This window comes from Phycodurus eques, chromosome 2, assembly GCF_024500275.1.
Source record: "Phycodurus eques isolate BA_2022a chromosome 2, UOR_Pequ_1.1, whole genome shotgun sequence".
In the NCBI taxonomy this organism is placed as follows: Eukaryota; Metazoa; Chordata; class Actinopteri; order Syngnathiformes; family Syngnathidae; genus Phycodurus; species Phycodurus eques.
The window spans coordinates 2,173,688-2,193,170 of record NC_084526.1 but is presented as its reverse complement, the minus strand read 5'-3'; the positions used below and the strand labels follow the sequence as shown (position 1 = coordinate 2,193,170).

Genomic DNA, 19,483 nt, shown 5'->3' with positions numbered 1-19,483 from the left:
CTGGGGACAAGATGGCGTCCGCCCTGGAGGTGGCTCTCCTGCCGGGCAAGCGGCACTGGCGCGAGGTCAACGACGTGGTCAAGGCTCAGCTGGCCCCCGGTGGCACTTTGCTCGGCTGCCTGGAGCTCGACGGGACGCTGGTGTTGTGGGACCCGGCCGACGAGGAGGCTGCTCCAGTCTTGCTGGACGGATGCTACCAGGAGTGAGTCCCCTTCTTTTACCTTCATTGCAATTGTTAGCCCACTCTGGCTGGCACCCCCCCCCCCCCCCCCCCCCAAATTCCACTAGCTAAATGCTAACATAGAATATGATATGCCATCGACAGGCTAACGGAAATTAGACTAGATGTTACTGTAATTATAAACCTTCAAACAGCTCCTAGTGAATTCTATATTTGTTTGGATACCTCCAGGCCAGGTATTTTGAAGCTAATACAGCCACAGGAGTCTTTTTTTGGGAATGATGCAACAGGTTTTTCACACCTGGATTTCGTGTTCGTTCTTCCCGCAGCTTTCGCTGGGAGGAGCCTGTGATTGCTGGGCCTGGAGGAGGCGGAGCCAAGCGCTTGCTGGCAGTGGGCTCCAGCTGCCAGCTGAGGATGTTGGAGGTGGACGCCCGGAGAGGAATGTCGCTCTCAGTTCGCCCAGCTGGCGAGTGTCCTGCACAGCGCCTCCTGCAGGACGAGTGTGAGTACTCCAGTACTGGCACCACCTTAATTTATGTCTCGAGCAAAAAAAAGCTAAGAGTATGGCGACCGCGTTGGCGTGAATGAAGCTCAGAGGTGGAGCCTTGGTGCTAACGCTTTCACGTGTCACGATTGCATGTCTAGGTGCGCACGCCCCGCGGGTGGCGCGCGTGCTGTCATTCGCGTCGGGACGCTGCCAAGTGTTCCTGGACGGCGACCGTCTGCTGCGGCTGGAGTGGTCGCCCGGGCAGAAAGCCGCACGGGCGCTCAGCTGCTGCCGCCTGAGCCCGGCGAAGGGCGGTAGCGGCGCGGCGGCCGTGGTCCGCTGCTGCGTGCGCCAACACGTCGCCTTCGCCCTCGGCGAGAGCGGACTCGTCTGTATCCTCAGTGCGTAGACATGGTTGCCGGGGCGATGACTTTTGTTTGTTTTGCGTACAGTTAACCTCTGTTTATGTCGCGAGATGTATACATATATGTAGAGTTAAAATAACTTTTCAAAAGCTTTCCAGAGCTTTTTACACTAAAACTGACACATCCACAAAAAAGTATTTTATATTAAAATATCCAAAATGCCGACATAGGTTCGCACGTATACCAGATTGAAGATTTATCATCAACAACAAGGGTTTGTGATGGTGACTTTCACGTAGGGCTGGGCGATTAAGTCGCTCTATTAATTGGCTGCAAACAGAGAGGAGGTGGTTCGCAAAAGCTGTCGGCGACTTCTCCGCCCCCTCGAACGACTATTTGTCGAAAAAGCGACAAACAAAAGGAGCAGGATGGTGTTCAAACCTCTTAACTGGGCACCCAGCCATCTACGATGTCACCGACGGCGACCTGCTGGCCTTCGTGGACGTTCCCGCCTACCTGAGCGGGGGCCTCACGGCGGCGACGGAGACGGCCGCCTCGTGGTCACGATTGCGTCACCTGGAGGTCTCGGCCGACATGAGCACAGCTGTCGTCTTGACGTGCGACAACGCCGCCGCCGCCATCGACCTTGACCACTACTTCGGGTAGAGTTCATCATCATCTTTTTCTTCTTTTTTTTTCTTGTTTTCTTTTTATAATAATAATAATATATTGTCTTATGTGCTGCATGTTATTAATTAATAAGATGTAATTGTTTTTAATAATTGTACCTCTTCAATATAGGTCATTTTTTTGTTCGATTTTTGTTTTTATTTTTTTTATGATTTAAAATGTATATTTTTTAATTTGAAGTATTTTACGATCATTGTTAGTATTTGATCGTTGAACAGTAATATTTTGGAATTTATTATACGTTTTGACAGAAGTTTTTTGAGTTTTGTACTTTTTATATTTTTGTATTTTTAATGATATATTTATATGATTTAGAGTATAAATGATTATTGATCTTTTTTTATCTAGTTTAGATGATCATTAGTAATGAATTAAAAAATGATAGTATTATTTAAATTTTAAATTTAAAAAAAATGATTATACCTTTTCAACAAAGCAGGTAATATTTTTTTGATAGATTTTTGTACTATTTGTATTATTATTTTTGGTGATGGTTTTATTTAAAAGATGAAATATTTTTGTTTTTCATTACTGGACAAAAACAAAGTTACGAATTTATTATTCAAATGCGTTTGCGTGCGTGTGAATGCGATGACCTCGCCCCGCCCTCTCTGACCTCCCCCGTCGTCCTCGTCTTCTTCCAGGAGGAACCCCGAGCACCTGCTGTGTCAGGCCACGCCCACCGGCCCGCCCCTGAGACCCCAGCAACCGATGGACGAGGACAACGTGACGAGCGCCAACTGCAGCCTGGCCGCGCTGGGACGCGACTTCAATGCTGACCGGTGAACTCCTGCTCAGATTTCTTATTTTTGGAGCCCAGACCTCGCGGTTAGTCCACCCGCCTCGCAGTTCTGATTTCGGACTCCCTGAGCAGGTCTTGGGGGTCTCGTCTGGCGTCCATGTTCAACGCGGCCCAGAAGTCTTCCTCGCCCTCGGCGCTGCGACCGGTCGCCGCCTCCTGGTCCTCGTCGCTCCCACGCCACGGGTCCCTCCCGGCCGCACCCCCGGCCCGCGCCAGAGTCCCCGCGGGGGGCGTCGCCGTCGCCCTGGCCGTCCCGGAGTCGTCCGTCCCGTCTTTGCTGTCCGTCTGCGACTTCTCTGCTATGTTGGTGCTAGCGTCCCCCGCAAACATGCGGACCACCGCCGTCCTGTGGGACTTGGGGTCCGGGAGCGTGAGCTACCACCAGGCGGCGGCGGCGGCGGCGGTGGAATTGTGTGGACAGAAACATCACGCTGTGCTCCTCAAGAGTGAGTCTGTGGGAAGCCCCTTGAGCATTTATTCTCCATCCTTGATGTCCAGCTGTTAGTAAGACGGTCATTCTACTTGTGTGCCGAATTGTATGAACAATGTACTAGTACAGGAAGCTTAAGTTGGATATCAAGGCTAAGCCATTTGTGCAAATATTCTCCATCATTGATATCCAGTTATAGCTCCGTGTACTAGTATGCTCAAAATCCTCACTAGTAGGGCAAATTTGGTGTACTCGTCGAACTACATGTTACTGCTGTGGTACAACTGCGTGCTACTGGTACTATGAAAGACACCATAGCATTCTTCTAGTCAACATCTATAGCGCTTCACTAGTAGCACATACATGGCAAGGAGCGCACAGTTTTGCAGTGTTAGTAGTGCGACAGTCATTTTACTAGTGCGCTGAACTGTCTTACTAGCGAGGAAAAAACTGTACTACTTAATGGACCATAAGCCGGATATTAAGAATATGGAATAAATGCACAAAGGGGCTTCACTTTAGTTTAAGAAAAAACAGCTTTGGGATTTCTGATTGGCGCTCGTCCAATGTCCTGCGCAGAGTCGGGAATGTTCCAGGTTTTGTTCTCGGTGTCGCAGCGGGAGCTCCTCAGCAGCTTGATGATGTTCGGCAGCGCGGCCACCGCGGACGCGCTTTGTCACCTCAACAAATGGGGGCGCTGCTCCATCCCCATCCACTCCCTGAAGGTAGGAGGCGGAGCCCGAGTCGTCCCGCCGGCGTGCCTTCGCCCGCGTCGTCCATTTTGTGCGCCACTGTCGTCGTGCAGGCGGGAGTTAAGAACCGGCAGCTGGACACGGTGGACTTCTACCTGAAGAGCAAAGAAGATCTTCTGACGGCGCCCAGCGACGCCGGCTTCACGGAACGTACGACCCAACGTTTGAGGAGAAAATTGGTGTGGGGGGGGGAATGCACATACAATGTTTGTGTGTTTTCCTCCACACAGGCGTCCAGACGTTATGTCCCGCCTTGGACCTGCTGTGTGCCGCCATCAGGGAATCGAGCAACGACGCGCAGAGCCGCCAGTTCTCGGAGCAGCTGCTCAACGTCACGCTGAGTTTCGTCAACGCGCAGATACGCTACGTGCTAACGCACAAGAACTGTAAGACGGCGAGCGTGCACGCACAGCACAATGCTACTTCAGCATTAGCATCGTGTGCGGGTGTGCGTTGTGCAGATGAGGACGAAGATGTGCGTGGATGCGTGGACGTTCTGAGCGAGTACCTGACAGAGCTCAGGACCTTCTTGAAGAAATATCCGTGGCCTGCACACGGCACCAAAGACCGCAAAGAGCAAGCATCCGTGGAGGAGGAGGAGGACGAAGAGTGGGAGGGGCTTCACACAGAGGTGACTCCTCATTTGCTTGTTTATTCCCCCCCCCCCACCGCGTGCGTGGGCACGCCAGGGAGTTGTCAGTCGCTCAGTCCCGACCAATGAGTTTCTGAGAGCTCAGGAGGTGTTTAGGAGGCGTGGCCTTCCGTCGGGCATACTGGCGCGCACCTTTCACACTGTCATGTATGACTTTCACACTGACATTTAACCCCTTCCCAGTTCACTGAAACGTAACGCTTTTATGCTGCCTTCTCACCGGACGCGAAGCAAAGTTTCACCTCGTTTTACTAGCGCGACTTTGATCGTGGGAGTTGTGTATCGCTGTGTACACGCCGAATGTGAATTCGCTTCATTCGCGACACACGTAACCGGAAAACAGTGTTGTCAGTTTTTGTTTTTGGTATCACTGGTGGGCAGTGGCTGTGCTAAAACTTTAGCTAATGCTATTGCTAGCTTGTCTCACAGTGAAGTACAAGCAACAACAGTTGCAAATGGTTCAATTCGCGTCCGGTGTGAACGCACCGTTACACTGACATTCCCCTTTCAAACGGGCATATGACCCTTTTACAGGAAGTGGTCCGCCTGTCCGTTCTGACCAATCAGATCCCCAGAGCCCAGGCGGTGTTTAGACGGCGAGGCCTCCCCGAGGGGCGTCTACCGGCCCTGCGGGCGATGGGTCTGCGCCTGGTCTACTCGTGTCTGCAGGGACGAGACCTTCTGACCGCCATCACGCTCCTCACCAACATGGTGGGTGTCTGGACAGGAAGTCTGTTTTAGCTCCTCCTCCAACGACACCCGTTCTTGTCTTTTTGTCAGGGTTTCAACGTGAAGAAGGAACTGCATCGCATCTGCAGTCTACACGCACGACAGGGACCTCAGGGAGTTTGTGGTCAGTCGTCTGCTTCCTGTCTTGTGCTGACGTGTACCCCCTTTCACACTGACTTATACACCTTTTACAATGACTAGTACCCCCTTTACACTTACAGTCATTTGCTCATGTGTGACATCACATGTTAGTGTCACACGGTGTTGGTTTTGTTCATTTTCTTCCTGACTCGTCATTGCTTCGTCAGGGGGAGGAGCTGCGCAGACGGCGTTACTTTTCCGAGGAGGAGCTGGGCAGCGTGGCGTTCATCAAGGAGGCGACGCATTTGGCCTCTCTACCGCTTCACCGCCACGCAGACGGCGCTTCGGGGAGCAGGTGACCAAACCCGCCGTCGAGCGGCCGCCGCGATAACGTGACATCACCTGCCCATCGTCCAGGCCGCTACAGTTGGTCCTGCGCGAGGAAGCAGCGGGAGGCGGGAACGTCCTGGAGGAATTGCTGGGACAGAAAATGCGTGAGCAGCAAGAGGCGGGGCTTTGGCAGGAAGTGAGGCTGGATTGGGTGATGAACTGGGAACAGAGCAGCAGGGCGGCCATCTTGTTGTCCAGACGCCAGCGTTGCGGTAGGAGAGCCAACATTCCTGATGTGGCCGCATTGTTTCAATGGCTGAAAATCAAACAATGCTTTTGAATTGTGGTTCGACAGAATCATTTAAAAAAAATAATATATATATATATATATATATCTACAAAAATAATTGGACCCCAGAAAAACTGAGGGGTACCAACAGTTTTGTCTGTATTGAAACTGAACAGTACATCCCTGATGCAATGTTCAGAGTTAACCTGGTGCGAGGGCGCGGTGCTGTGGGGTCACATGACCTCGTTGCACAACCACGCCGCCCTGGTGTCCTGGATGGAGAGCGGCGAGGCCTCTGGCGCCGCCCGGTGGCCAAAGCTGACAGGCGGACGTGGTCAACGGCAACACGCTGAGCAGCCGTTTCCTCAGGGAGGAAATCCTGGACACGCTCGCCAGGTGGGACATGCGTTCACGACCGTCATGCGGCCAAACACGTTGAAGATTTCCTGTGTCTTCTACCACTTTCCCGCTGTTTTGTACGCCTTTCATATTCCACACTTCCACACTAACTTTCATAACATTTTTACACTTTGTTTGATCCCTTTCATGTTAACTTGTACCCCTTTTACGCTGACTTCTACCCCACACTGACATATACCTCTTTTACACATTTTACCCTCTCACACTGACGTTTAACCTTTTCAAATGACCTGTACCCCTTTCCCGCTAATTTGTACACCTTTCACACCGGCATAACCCTTTCACACTGACATACGTGTACTGGCTTATAACTCTTCTACACTGACTTGTTTTCTTGCTTTCACGCCGCCATAACCCCCCCAGGCGGGGCGTGTTCATCCCTGACGAGCTGTCTGACCTGGATCAACTTTTGTGGCGCGTAGCTCAGGCCGGCGGTCTGATGTCGTCGCCGCCGCCCGTCCCTCGGCACCATCGGCCTGGACTTCCATTCGCGGGTCATCGGTTGGTGTCTGGAGCGCCACCTGCAGTTTCTCCTCTACGCCTACCTGGAGCACTACAGGTGCGCTTGCCACTTTTTAGATGTTAAACTTTCAGTTCATGTTGGGGGAAAAAAAAAATCCAATATGTGAGTTCAAACAGTTTTGCGAACTACAGTGTCACCAGAAATTCTCCACAGCAATTGCAAAAAAACTTGATTGTATTTAGTGTTCACGGGGCAATTACCTTTTCACTTTGGATCAGAAAGGTTGGTATTTTTTTCCCCTTAATGAATAAATTAAACATCGTATCACTTGTTTTGATTCAGTTAGCCGCTGACGCAATTGCGCTCCCATGAGCCGCTTATGCACGCCAGAAGTCTCGTACCTGGAAAGTCCATCACGGGGTGGTAAGGAAAGCGGGATTACATTATTTACTTGTGTTGTCTTAGTGCGATTGAAATTGCTTCAATGATCTGAAACATTTCAGTGTGATAAAGTAAGCAAAACAATCAGGGACGGGGAAAACACTTTTTTCACAGCGCTGTGGGTAAGTAGGCAGGTACTTCATTTATCTTGTGAGGGAAAGTCTATCGTGTTGTTTGTGGGCAGGTTGACTCCCAGGAACTGCCCTGTGCTGTCCAACGGAGGGCCGACTCACTCCCAGCCCTGGTCGGAGTTGATGGTAAAAATGCAAGAGATCACCACGAACCTGACAGGTGGGACGTCGCATAGATCTACTGTATATAAATAAACGCATGCATACCGGTAGTTGCATAGGTATACGGGATTTATCACGCCGACCGTTTTATCACACGACGAGTCATTGTCAGTTGGAGAATCAATGTGGTCGCCATTGTTCATGGTTTACAAGATTGATGTGAAACCAGTAGATTGGATGATGATAAACCCAAGACCCGCCTCTTTTCACACATTTAGCTAATCACAGTTATTCTCTTCTTCTACTTCCTGTGTGTCCTTCAGAGCCGGCGCTGGTCTACCAGGCCAGTTTGACGTGCGCTCAAGTTCTTCTACCAGGAAGTCCGCCGTCGCTCAGTTCTCTTCTTCTGGAGGGTCACAGCCTCCTCGCCCTCGCCACCATCATGTTCGCCCCAGGGGGCATCGACCAGGTCGGCTTTGTGCCCGCGACCGACTTTCACACAGCTTCGACAATGACTTTTACCCCTTTAACGCTGACTTGCACCCTTTTTACAAAGACCTCACACTGACACATACCCTTTTATGCCAACTTCTATCCCTTTATAGTTTAAGTTAGTATGACTTATACACTAATTGTGCCCCTTTCACACTTGAGTATTTCACACTACTTTACACACTCATTCACCCTGACCTGTCCCCCTTTCACAGAGTTGTGGGCTGCTTCCTGTTTGGCAGGTGGTGGTGCAGGGTGAAAATCGTTCCCGGGCGGAGTGCTCCGTGGACCCACAGCTGATGAAGATGGCGCTGATGGCGTACCCCAAACTGAAGGCAGCGCTGTTCCCGGCAGGACCGCGAGCGCCCGGCCCCTTCACAGACGTGTCCGTGTACCACCTTCTGCAGGTGGGCCAAGAAATAAATAAATAGCTATAATGTGCTCAAAATACAAATTCACAATACACTGTCTGCCTATTGGGCAGCCACAAATGAGTATATTCGAGTGTGTTTATCTTTAAGATGGTGCTCACAAGTTTTCAAAAATGCTGCTTGTGGTGCTCAGTGCCTCCTCGTGGTCGTTGCAGGCACTGCATCCTCTGGACCCTTGCCGACTGTTCGGCTGGCAGGCGGCAAACTCTCTGAACTCCGTCGGTAGGTCGATTGGCACACGCGCTACCCGATCGCGTGACGGCCAGCTGAATTCGTGTGTTCCGCGTCGCCGCAGAAACCACGGAGCTACCTCACTTCTCCAGCCCGCACCTGGTGGATGCCTTCGCCCTGGTAGAGCGGCTGGACTTCCCGTACTACCTGCGACGCGGCCGGCCGGCCGTCGCCTTTGCCACCTTCCTGCTGCAGCAGCTGATCGGCTGCCAGCGCGTCGGCCCAACGTGAGACGTGAACCGCTCAGAGTCACTGGTGAGATCAGACTTTGATCTTGTGCACGTCAGTTTGCAGCAGGCCCGGCAGCGGGTACACGTTTTGGCGGTGCGGAATTTCGACTCGCCGTCGGCGGTGTCTGCCGCAGTTTGCTTCTGTGAGCTTCTCGGCCTCGGCAGCCACCGAATGCGAGTGGACGTCAAGGTCCTCAACGCCGTCTGGACGCACTGGAAACTCAAGCAAACGCACTGTGGACACACGTGGCCTCTGCACACCCTGGGTAGACACACAAACACACACAGTATCTACACACTACACACAAACAGACACACAACTTATAAACGCAAAGTAGCTTGTAAAGACGTGCACGGCGTCGTCAGTGTCCAAAGGTGTCAAGCTGGTGGAGGCGGAGCCAGGAGCAGCGGAGGAGCTGATTGGCTACCTGGAAGCAGCTGTGATTGACAGCCTGGAAGTCAAAGATGTCAACAGGTGAGCATCATCATCGTTTGTAAGGTCGTCGTTGTCATCTTTGCCGTCATCGTGGTCATGTTTGTTTTGTACGGTCAGATGTTCGTGGGAGGCGGCTCAGGATTGGTCGTTGCCAGTGGAGTTTTGTCGTCTTCACGGACTTCCTCTCAGCAGCATTTATCCCGCCCACTGTGCGCGTGACGGACACTTCCTCCACTTCCTGTTGTTCGTACAACTTCATCACTTCACGGCACAGCAGGTGACGTGACCACCATGTTTCTACTTCCGGTCTCGTCACTTTCTACTTCCTGTCTTACTCTGGTTCTACTTCCTGTACGGCCAGGTTGGCTCTCTGGTGTCTCAGTTTAGTCCCGCCCTCCAGGACCACCTTCACGTGGCGTTTGGTGAGCTGCCGTTCTACACCCGGGGGTCCTCGGCGGCGCCGGCGTCCCCCCGAGGCCTCTTCCAGTTGCTGCTGCGGAGTCAGGAGGAGGCGGAGCCTAGCAGGTACCTGCTGCAGGAGGCGTTGACGCATCGCAGCCACTCATTGGCCGTGCTCGCTGCCTGTGTACAGGTGACCTTAGCCCCGCCTACCGTCAAAGCTCACACCACTAGCGTTAGCCAGATCCCTTAGCGTGCGCGTGTTGATTGACAGGAGGCAGGGCTTGTGCCGTGCCTGTGCACGTGGCTTCTCACAGTCATCGACGACGTCACCGCCCGGGAAGTCGCCACCCGCCTGTCGTCTCCCCTCGAGCCCCATCGGTGGACCCTGCACCACCTGTCAGTCATCTGGAGGACCCTCCTGGGCCGGGGCCTGCTGGGGGCCCAAACTCTCCTACGGGGGTTCCAACTCTTCATGCGGGTAAACACCACCACTGTCTTACACCCTGAGGTTGTTGTGTGCGTGTGCATACACGTGTGTGTGTGTTAAAGGGCAATTAAAAAACTGTAACCCCAAATTTAAAATGTGCCATGTCTTGGGCGTCAGCTCCTGATGGTGCTTTTGTTGTTGTTGTTTTTTTTTTTTTGTCCTGCCAGGACTGCCCCCTGCTGGACGTGCTCAGCATGTTCTTGCTCTGCTGCGACCACAAGAACTTCACCGAAGCCAAAGTCAAACTCCAAAACTTCCACACAAACATCACCAATGTCAGTAAACGATGCACGCACAACGCAGCATGCCTCATCTTCATCATCAGCATCTTTCTTGATGACGCCTCATCACTCTTCATCATCATCACCACTCATTATTATCACGTCGTCTTTACCATTCTTATTCATCATTTTCATACTTCACCACTCCTCCTCTCCATGGCTCATCGTCTTTATCTCCTTTTTCTCCTTCCTGTGCCGTGCAGCTGAGCATCAGCGGCGATGCGCCCCCTGGTGGTCTGCCGCTGCAGTGGCTGTGTAGCGAGGCATGGTTTTTACTCTTACACTTGTGTCAGTGTGCGCGCTCACACTTTGAGCTGCGGCGCCTCCTGCAGGTCTTGGCTGACGTCGACATGATGAACAAGGACAACGGTGAGAGGACACACAACACAACACAACAGGCTAAGGAGGAGCTTATGGACACATCGTTATCATGTCACATCACATTTGCACAATCGACATTGTCCCAAATGATCGCACTACTCGTCACTTTAAACCGCGTACACTCCTTGAAGTCTCCAAAGTGTTCTCTGTCACTTGACTGTCTGTTGTCGTACTAGAGCGGCTCCAACTACCGGAGACAAATTCCTTGTGTGTTTTTTTGGACATGGCAAAAGAGGATTCTGATCGCGTCGTGTGCGTGCAGGTCTCGACTTCAGGAAGCTGAGTCAGCTGAGTGACCTCCTGCAGGGTTCAGGAGTGGCAGTGTCTCCCAGGTTGTTGCAATGTAATTCGTCCTCCGTCCAGCAGGAGGAGTTCCAGGCCACTGTCGACGCTTTGCAGGCGAGAGGATTCTACGCACGAGCACAAAGCGTCGCCACGCTCGCGCAACTTCCTGTACAACGGCTGCTCATGTGTCAGGTAGCAACCTTCCTCTTCCTGTCTGCTCATTACTTGTCGCCATGGTTCTACTTCCTGTCTCGGCATGTTTTCTGGCCTTGTTTCGAATCCCTGTGTGTACCCGTATGATGTTTTGATTCTAAAACGCGCCATGTTGGTTGTGTGGCTGTGAAGCTGGTCCAGGAGCTGGAGCTTCAGCGTTCCACGCGCCAGTGGTCCCGGCTAGAGAGTCGCGTGTGCTTTTGGAGGAAGTGTCACCAACAGCTGGAGGACGAGCACGTGGATCCCGACTCGGCTGCGCGCTTTTACCTGTCCCAGGCGGACTCCGCGTTGTCCGAGTCGTCGACGGCCTCGGAGTTTCAGTCGGAGCTGCGGGCGGCGCGAGAAGGCTGCCTGCTGCTCGCCGCGGCCGCCCGCTGGCTGTCGCTGCGGCAGCCGGCTCCAGTGGAGCAGATGGAGAGCCTGGAGAAGAGGCTGTGGGTGGGCCGCGTCCGACAGCACGCCCTGGTGGCCGCCATGCGGAGGGAGAGCGTCTTCAACCTCCTTCCGCCGGACGTCAACGCGTACGACCTTTTCATGAAGGACTTTTCCTTCTGCGACATTCCGGAGCTCCGCCCGGACGCGCTCCTCAGCCCGGAAGGACTTCCCGGTCCGGCCGAGGAACGCGCGGACGCGGATCCGCTCCTTGAACCGGCGGAGAAGAAGACGCTGGCGCTGCTGCTGGACGCCGCGTTGGACGCGGGAAGCGTCCACGAAGTCAGCCGCGCCTGTCGATACTTCTCGCTCTACCATCCAGATCTCTGGCTGCTTCTGCGCTGCCGAGCCCTGGCGTCCGGAGAACTCGGACCCCAAACCCACCAGATGCCGGATGAGCCCGAAGTGCCCCCCCGGAGGCTCCTACACGCCTGTGAGGAACACACTGTCAGCAACTCGTTTTCATCAGTTGGTGGCCACTTTTCATTGATGTTCATGATTTGACTACCATCTGTAAACCGATTTCATTTCCTCACACATATTTAGTTTCTTGTTAGTTGCAGGCCGTCTGCAACTCATTTTCACGACTTGACAATCTGGAACCGTCGCTCCCTATGCTAGCACGTTAGCATAATCGCGAAGTGATGGTCACCTTTTTGTTTCGTCAGCGCCGTCTGTGAGCAGCTTGTCGTCCTTCGCGCTGCTTCCTCCTCTTGCCGAAGACGACGTCGCCGTCCAGTTGCAGAAGATGGCTGAGCAGTGTCACCATGGTAACGGCTACTGCAAACAAGTCCTCATCCTCTACCAGCTCTCCAAGGTAGACGGCAGCATTATCCATTCATCGATCAATCAATCGATTAATCGATCAAATGTCCTCTCGGAACTCTTGGAGTATTGACACAGTTTTGTGTGTGTGTATATGTGTTTATCTGCCTGTGTTAATGTGCCTTTTGTGTGTGTATATGCATCTTTTTGTGTGTATGTGGCTATTTGTTCGTGTTTGCGTGTTTCTGTTTGTCTGTGTATTTGTGCGCACATCTTTTGTGTGCGTTTACCCGTTTATGTGTGTGCGTCTTTGCGCATTTTTGTGTGCACGCGGGTGCATGTATGTGTGTGTCTTTGCGCGTGCGTGCCTGTTGACAGGAGCTGCAGTGTCCCTTTACGGAGCTGAGCAGCGAAGATCCCGGCCGCGTTCTCGAGAAGCTTCTGCTGCGCGATCATCCCGAACGCTTCCGGAACGCTCAAATGTTCATCCGAGCTCAGAGTTTCTCCGCCGACGTCTTAGCCGCGATGGTGGCGGCCGCGTTGGTGCGCGCCAAGCAGGAGCAGCACGCCCACCAGATGCAAAGTGGTACGCAGCGGCAACAGAGCGGATGCTCACGTTGCCGCGTACATACAGTCTCTCTCTGTGTGCGTGTGTTCTTACGTTTGGATGTTCGTGTGTGCGCAGAGAGGCAAGCGTTCCGGCCAGCGGAGGGTCGGGACTCGCTGGTCCAGCTGATTACTTTGTGTGAGGATCCTAACCTGGTCGGACTCAAAGTTCTGGAAAAGCTGAAGGGCGTGCCGCTGCGGGACCTCGGCTGCAGTATGACGCTCGCACACGCATCTACATATACACGCCTAATACACACAATTGTGTCTCAGTCACTCACGTTGTGGTTGTGTAGTTGTGGAGTTGCTGATCGTGGCCCACGACTGCTTCAGCGTGACGTGTAACATGGAAGGAATCGTCAGAGTCCTGCAGGCCGCCAGGCACTTAAGCCACGCCTACTTGGCGCCCGGCGAGCACTACGGCCTCTTGGTGAGCGCTGACGTCGCTTCTTTTAAAACCTGCACACATACTAACACGCTGCGGTTCCACACCTTGAACTAACCACATAAGTTGCAAGCCATTGAACTCACCACCAAGACTGGCATTTCCAACTGTTGCCGTAGAAATTGAAGGAAGCAATGGTGCGTTCAGGTGCGCGTGCTGACGGGAATTGGCAGATACAACGAGATGACGTACGTGTTTGACCTGCTGCATCAGAACCATCGCTTTGAGATGCTGCTCGGGAAGAAGACGGACATGGACAGGGGACAGGTGCAACACGCATGCTTGTGCACACACGTGCAGATACACTGATGCTGATGTGTCGCCCCGCCCCCAGAGTTCGAGCCTGAAGACGGCGCTGCTGGACTACATCAAGTGCTGCCTGCCGGCGGACAGCGAGAAGCACAACATGGTGGCGCTGTGTTTCAGCATGAGGCGCGAGATCGGCGAGAACCACGAGATGGCGGCCCGGACGCAGCTCAAGATTATCCGGTCTCAGGCCTGGGGTGAGATGTAGACGGCTACGGCGAACCCCCTCGCTTTTGCCGGCCGTTCCGCACCGAGCCCCCAAAAATTTTTTTATTGCCTACTGTGCAAAAGTTGTTGGCCACCCATAACTACATGTTGTAACTAGTAGCAATATTATCACCTATAACTACTTTTATTGGCTGCTGACCCTCAGCAAGTAGTTTTAACGAGGTGTTGATTTTCTGTTAGCCTTAAGCTAGCGGTAGTCTTTCGTAATGCAACGTAGTTTGGTTGTTTTCAAGTGAGTTGAGTTTAGCTGGCAGTCGCAAGTCGAAGCGGAGGAAAAAAAAAAAAAAAAAAGCTCATCTCAAGGCATCACGACACAGTGCCGTGAAAAAGTATTTGCCCCCTTCTCAAATTCTTCTTTTCCGGCATCGTTTCCGCACTTTAAGATCACCGAACAAATGTAAAATATCAGACAAGTATAACCCAAGTAATCATAAATGGTGATTTTCTTTCTTAAGGGAAAACAACTATTCACAGCTTTCTGGCGTTGTGTGAAAAAATTATGAAAAGCTAAAGCTAAAAACTGGTAGAGCCATCCTCAGCAGCAGCAACTGAAATAGAGCGTTTTCTCGAACTGCCAGCGAGTCTTTCACATCTCTGCGGAGATGTTTTGGCCCACTCAAAAATGGAGGGTTTTGGAGCATGAGATCAGATCGACTTGTGTGCTTGTTGTTGTCAGCAGTGTCGTCGCCGGAGCTCAAAAGTTCTCTGCTCAAAGTTTTGTCTCTGCTCAAGGATGCCGCAGAGAGCTTCGCCAAGGTCATTCACGGCTCGCCATCAACAACTTCCTGTCTGCCTGACAGCCGCGTTTACTCTGTACATGTGGGTGTGTGTAACAGGACTCGTGCGTGCATCAGGCCAGTCGCTGCGTGCGATTGGCCAAGCTTGTCACGCTTCAGCTGCACTTCCTCGATCAAGGCTCCGCCCTCCGCTTGGTCAACCTGCAGCCTGCTGATATGATGGACGCCGCCGTGGCGCTGCCCAGATGCTACCAGGTGGGTGCCCGCCATCACGACGTCACATGATGTCACGTGACGTGATGTCGTCACACGTTAAAGGTGTTGGTGTTGTCGGAGGCGTACGGCTACAGTCCGGACTGGGCGGAGCTGGTGTACCAGAAGACGGTCCTTAACGCCGACTTTGCCTACTTGGATGAGCTGAAGAGACTCCGCCCACTAACCTCTGGCCTCTTTGAGGACATTTTTAAGAAGTGAGTCACTGTGGCCGCATACACAAAATCCAAATCTGCCGTGCCGAAGTGCGAATACGGCAGGGAGGTTCACTGTACAGTGTGACATTACTTGTTTGCATTTCAGGCTGGACGGCGCCCCCTGTGGCATGACCGCGAACGTGCGTCGCCTACTGACGTATTGCGACGACATTTACCTGCGCTACCGCCTGGCGTACCGACAACAACTCGACGATGTCACCAAGACGCTGCTGCAGGACGCCGCCGCCTCCAGCTACCTCAACGATGCAATTGGCGCGCACTGACGCACCAAACGTTACACAAAGAGACAAGGACAAGGCTCGTGACTCAAAATCACTCAGATCTCATACTATGACATCATATACAGTGGACCCCCGCATATTTACCTTTTTTCAATTATTTTTAAATTAAAAAAAAAAACAGAACCATCTATCTATGATACCCTATCCTATGACATCACACACAATAGATATTTTGTCTCAAATAAAGTTGCACAAGGAACAAACTGCTGAGTCACTCCAAAGTCAGGTGTCGTCATCTTTGGGCGTGTTGAAGTGTGTGAGAACGTCGTCGTCATCTCAGGTGTCAAACGTGTCGGGTTTCTTCTTCTTATCACCTTTCATCGACTACTTCCTGTCAAAGTCTTTGTGCTCTTCTTGCATGTGGCGATGGGAAGCGCAGCATCTGCCGCCGGGGGTTGCTGGGGTTGAGGTCACCGAGTGTCCGAGTTGACATGCCTCTGCAACATCGTGTGGACATCGGGGACAGTGCCTCTGGATTGGGAGACTGGGGTGGTGGTCCACAGGGTGTGTTCCAACTACAAGGAGATCACACTCCTCAGCCTCCCTTGTAAGGGCTATTCAGGGGTGCTGGAGAGGAGGGTCCGTCGGGAAGTTGATTCAGGGACGAGCAGTGTGGTTTTCGTCCTGGCCGTGGAACAGCTCTACACCCTTGGCACGGTCCTCGAGGGTGCGTGGGAGTTTCGCCCAACCAGTCTACGTGTTTTGTGGACTTGGAGAAGGCGTTCGACCTTGTCCCTCGGGGAGTCCTGTGGGGGGTGCTTCTGGAGTATGAGGTACCTGATACGGGCTGTTCGGTCCCTGTACGACCGGAGTTAGAGTTTGGTCCGCATATCCGGCAGTAAGTCGGACTCGTGTCCGGTGAGGGTTGGACTCCAGCAAGGCTGCCCTTTGTCACCTATTCTGTTCATAACTTTTATGGACAGAATTTATAGGCGCAGCTGAGGTGTAGAGGGGGTCCGGTTTGGTGGCCTCAGTATTGCATCTCTGCTTATTGGAGATGATGTGGTTCTGTTGGCTTCATCACGCCGTGATCTCCAACTCTCACTGGAGCAGTTCGCAGCACCTCCAAATCTGAGACCATGGTCCTCAGTCGGAAAAGGGCGGCATGCCCTCTCCGGGTCGGGGATGAAATCCTGCCCCAAGTGGAGGAGTTTAAGTATATTGGGGTCTTGTTCACGAGAAGAATGGAACGGGAGATCGACAGGCGGTTCGGTGCAGCGTCTGCAGTGATGCGGACTTTGTATTGATACATTGTGATAAAGAAGGCGCTAAGCCCTCGATTTATCGGTCGATCTACAGTCCTACCCTTACCTATGGTCACGAGCTGTGGGTCGTGATTGAAAGAACAAGATCCCGGATACAAGCGGCCGAAATGAGTTTCCTCCGCGGGGTGTCCGGGCTCTCCCTTAGAGATAGGGTGAGAAGCTCCGTCATCCGGGAGGATCTCAGAGTACAGCCGCTGCTCCTCCACATCGAGGAGCCAGATGAGGTGGCTGGGGCATCTGATTCGGATGCCTCCCTGGTGAGGTGTTCCGGGCACGTCCCCGGGGACGACCCAGGACACGCTGGAGAGACTACATCCTTCGGCTGGCCTGGGAACGCCTCGGGATCCCTCCGGAAGAGCTGGATGAAGTGGCTGGGGAGAGGGAAGTCTGGGCGTCCCTGCTAAAGCTACTGCCCCCGCGACCCGACCCGGATAAGCGGTAGAAAATGGATGGATGGATGGAAATGTTAGATTTTTCGAAAGAAAGATGTCTCGCCTTCAAGATGACGACTCAGCAGGAATCATCAGCGAGAAGGACGTGGCCGGTTGGATGGAGTGGTTGGGGAGAGGGAATTCTGGGCATCCCTGCTAAAGCTATTGCCCCCGCGAACTCGGATAAGCGGTAGAAAATGGATGGATTGGACCTGTGGGATGTTTGATGAGCATTCCTCAACTTTCTCAGTCTTTTTTGCCACCTGTCCCAGCTTTTTTGGAATCTGTTGCAGCCATAAAATTCTAAGTTAATGATTATTTGCTAAAATCAATCAAGTTTATCAGTTTGAAAATTAAATGTCTTTGTAGTGTATTCAATTAAATATAAGTTGAACATGATTTGCAAGTCATTGTATTCTGTTTTTATTTGTTTAACACAAGGTCCCAACTTCATTGGAGTTGGGGTTGTACATATGGCAACAATCTCCTGTCTAATTCGTATGTATGGGGCTTATTTTACAAACAAAATAAAAACACTTGAAATCTGCCAAATGCATGTGGGAAAATGTATTAAGGTCTGATGACACCAATGTTATACTTTTTTGCCGTTACTCCAACAGCTGTTTGGAGCGAACAAAACACTGCTAATCACGCAAAGAACCTATACCTGGGCTGCCACAAATAATTTGATCACAAAAAAAGTTGAAGCAAAATCTCAGCCTCGCCAACCAGTGATAATTTTTCCGCACGTGCCGTACCACTGCATGTTGGTGCCAAGCCAGGACGAAAGAGTGCGGAAAAGACAATGCCCGAAGTTTGGCATTATTTCACACTTAAAAAAAGAAGAGAGAGTGCATTGTGTAGTACAACAGCACATTCAAGATCGCCAACACAAGGTATCGATGCTAATTTAGTGCAGCAAAAATGTATAACGTATATTGTTTTATCAAAGGAATTCGTGCAAGGATGGATTACATGATCAAACAAGCTAGTTTTTAATAGACCAAAGACCTAAGAGTATTGTTTATTCTATTCTAATAAGAAAAACTAAACTGAATCTACATCCTATATATCCAAAGAACCTTTTAAACAAGTTGACAAGGTTAAATTTATATGCTCAGACCATGATTCAATATGGAATGAAATGGCACTCGATATCTGCCAAGAATTTTTATTTCATCAACTTAAAAAAACAAAAGTTACACTTATTAATGTCAAGTTATTGCTTTGTTTTTTTACTTCTCAAATTATTTCTCTGATTTTATTATCATCTATGTGATACTTTGCATCTAAGAGGTGCTGCTTGAGGATCAAAATACCTTTTTTGATTTTCTAACTTTCTTTTCACACCTTTATCAGATTAACAACTGGTGATTTTTGTGTTAGTTGACTTTTGTTCAACTATGTAGCATGTAGTTTGAGTAACGAGTGAATCGATGAATCAAGTGTAACTACTGTAGTGATGTATGATACAGATGTATTGTTGATTAAATGTGGACCCCAGGAAGATAATCAAACCCCGACGACATAAGCTAATGGGGATCCTTTTTAAATAAATATAGCCTGCCACTGCTAGTTAGAACGAATTGTAATGCCACCACAAGTGTTCAAGTATTGAGGTTTCAATCGCTTTATTGAACAAACGGTAACTAAATATATACGTAATAAACACATTCATAAACTAGCTGCTACGGCCACAACTGACGCCCAGGCACTCAACTCGCGTATTGTTTTATTCAATGTACGGTGCCGCAAAAAAAGAATTTGTCCCCCTTCTGAAATTCTTTTTTGCATAGTACCAACACTTTAACGTTACGATGATCAAACAAATGTAAATATCGGACAAAGATAACCATACAATGCAGTTTTTTAATAATCATTTTAGGATAAAAAAATTATTCAAATCTACCTGGCCGTGGGTGAAAAAAATAATTGACCCCCTTGTTAAATCATGAATTATCACTTTTTATTTTTTTTAAAGATGAGTTCATTTTCACTGACCACCTCCAGACTTGTTCAATCAAGAAATCTAACAAAATTAAGTTGGGGGGGGGGGGGGAATAAAAAAATCCTCAAAACAAAAATGGCAACAAAATGCCACAGCCCAAAGAAATTCAAGAACCGATGAGAAATAAAATAATTGACATCAGTCTGGAAAGCGTTACAAAGTCATTTCTAAAGCTTTAGGACTCCAGCAAACCACAGTGAGAACATATATCCACAAACATGGAACAGTGGTGAACCTTCCCAAGAGTGGCCAGCCTACAAAAATGACCCCA

General features: G+C 50.9%; 1 protein-coding gene across 1 annotated transcript; it reads left to right on the top strand.

Moving 5' to 3' along the window:
• The first annotated feature begins 11 nt into the window (after positions 1 to 11).
• Positions 12 to 17,704, top strand: spg11 (SPG11 vesicle trafficking associated, spatacsin). The gene is given in 43 exon segments (XM_061704903.1): positions 12 to 202; positions 511 to 686; positions 830 to 1,063; positions 1,497 to 1,698; positions 2,371 to 2,508; positions 2,601 to 2,974; positions 3,538 to 3,683; positions 3,764 to 3,860; positions 3,941 to 4,096; positions 4,172 to 4,341; positions 4,897 to 5,073; positions 5,143 to 5,178; positions 5,180 to 5,215; positions 5,400 to 5,527; positions 5,590 to 5,774; positions 5,991 to 6,115; positions 6,117 to 6,187; positions 6,575 to 6,679; positions 6,681 to 6,770; positions 7,300 to 7,406; positions 7,672 to 7,817; positions 8,083 to 8,247; positions 8,427 to 8,493; positions 8,567 to 8,729; positions 8,790 to 8,998; positions 9,099 to 9,207; positions 9,286 to 9,445; positions 9,530 to 9,760; positions 9,842 to 10,048; positions 10,225 to 10,332; positions 10,542 to 10,707; positions 10,982 to 11,196; positions 11,350 to 12,082; positions 12,318 to 12,466; positions 12,793 to 13,000; positions 13,100 to 13,234; positions 13,317 to 13,450; positions 13,613 to 13,732; positions 13,800 to 13,968; positions 14,679 to 14,755; positions 14,836 to 14,991; positions 15,055 to 15,206; positions 15,313 to 17,704. Coding segments are annotated over 43 exon segments (7,101 nt in total). The 3' UTR covers positions 15,491 to 17,704.
• The last annotated feature ends 1,779 nt before the right edge of the window (positions 17,705 to 19,483 follow it).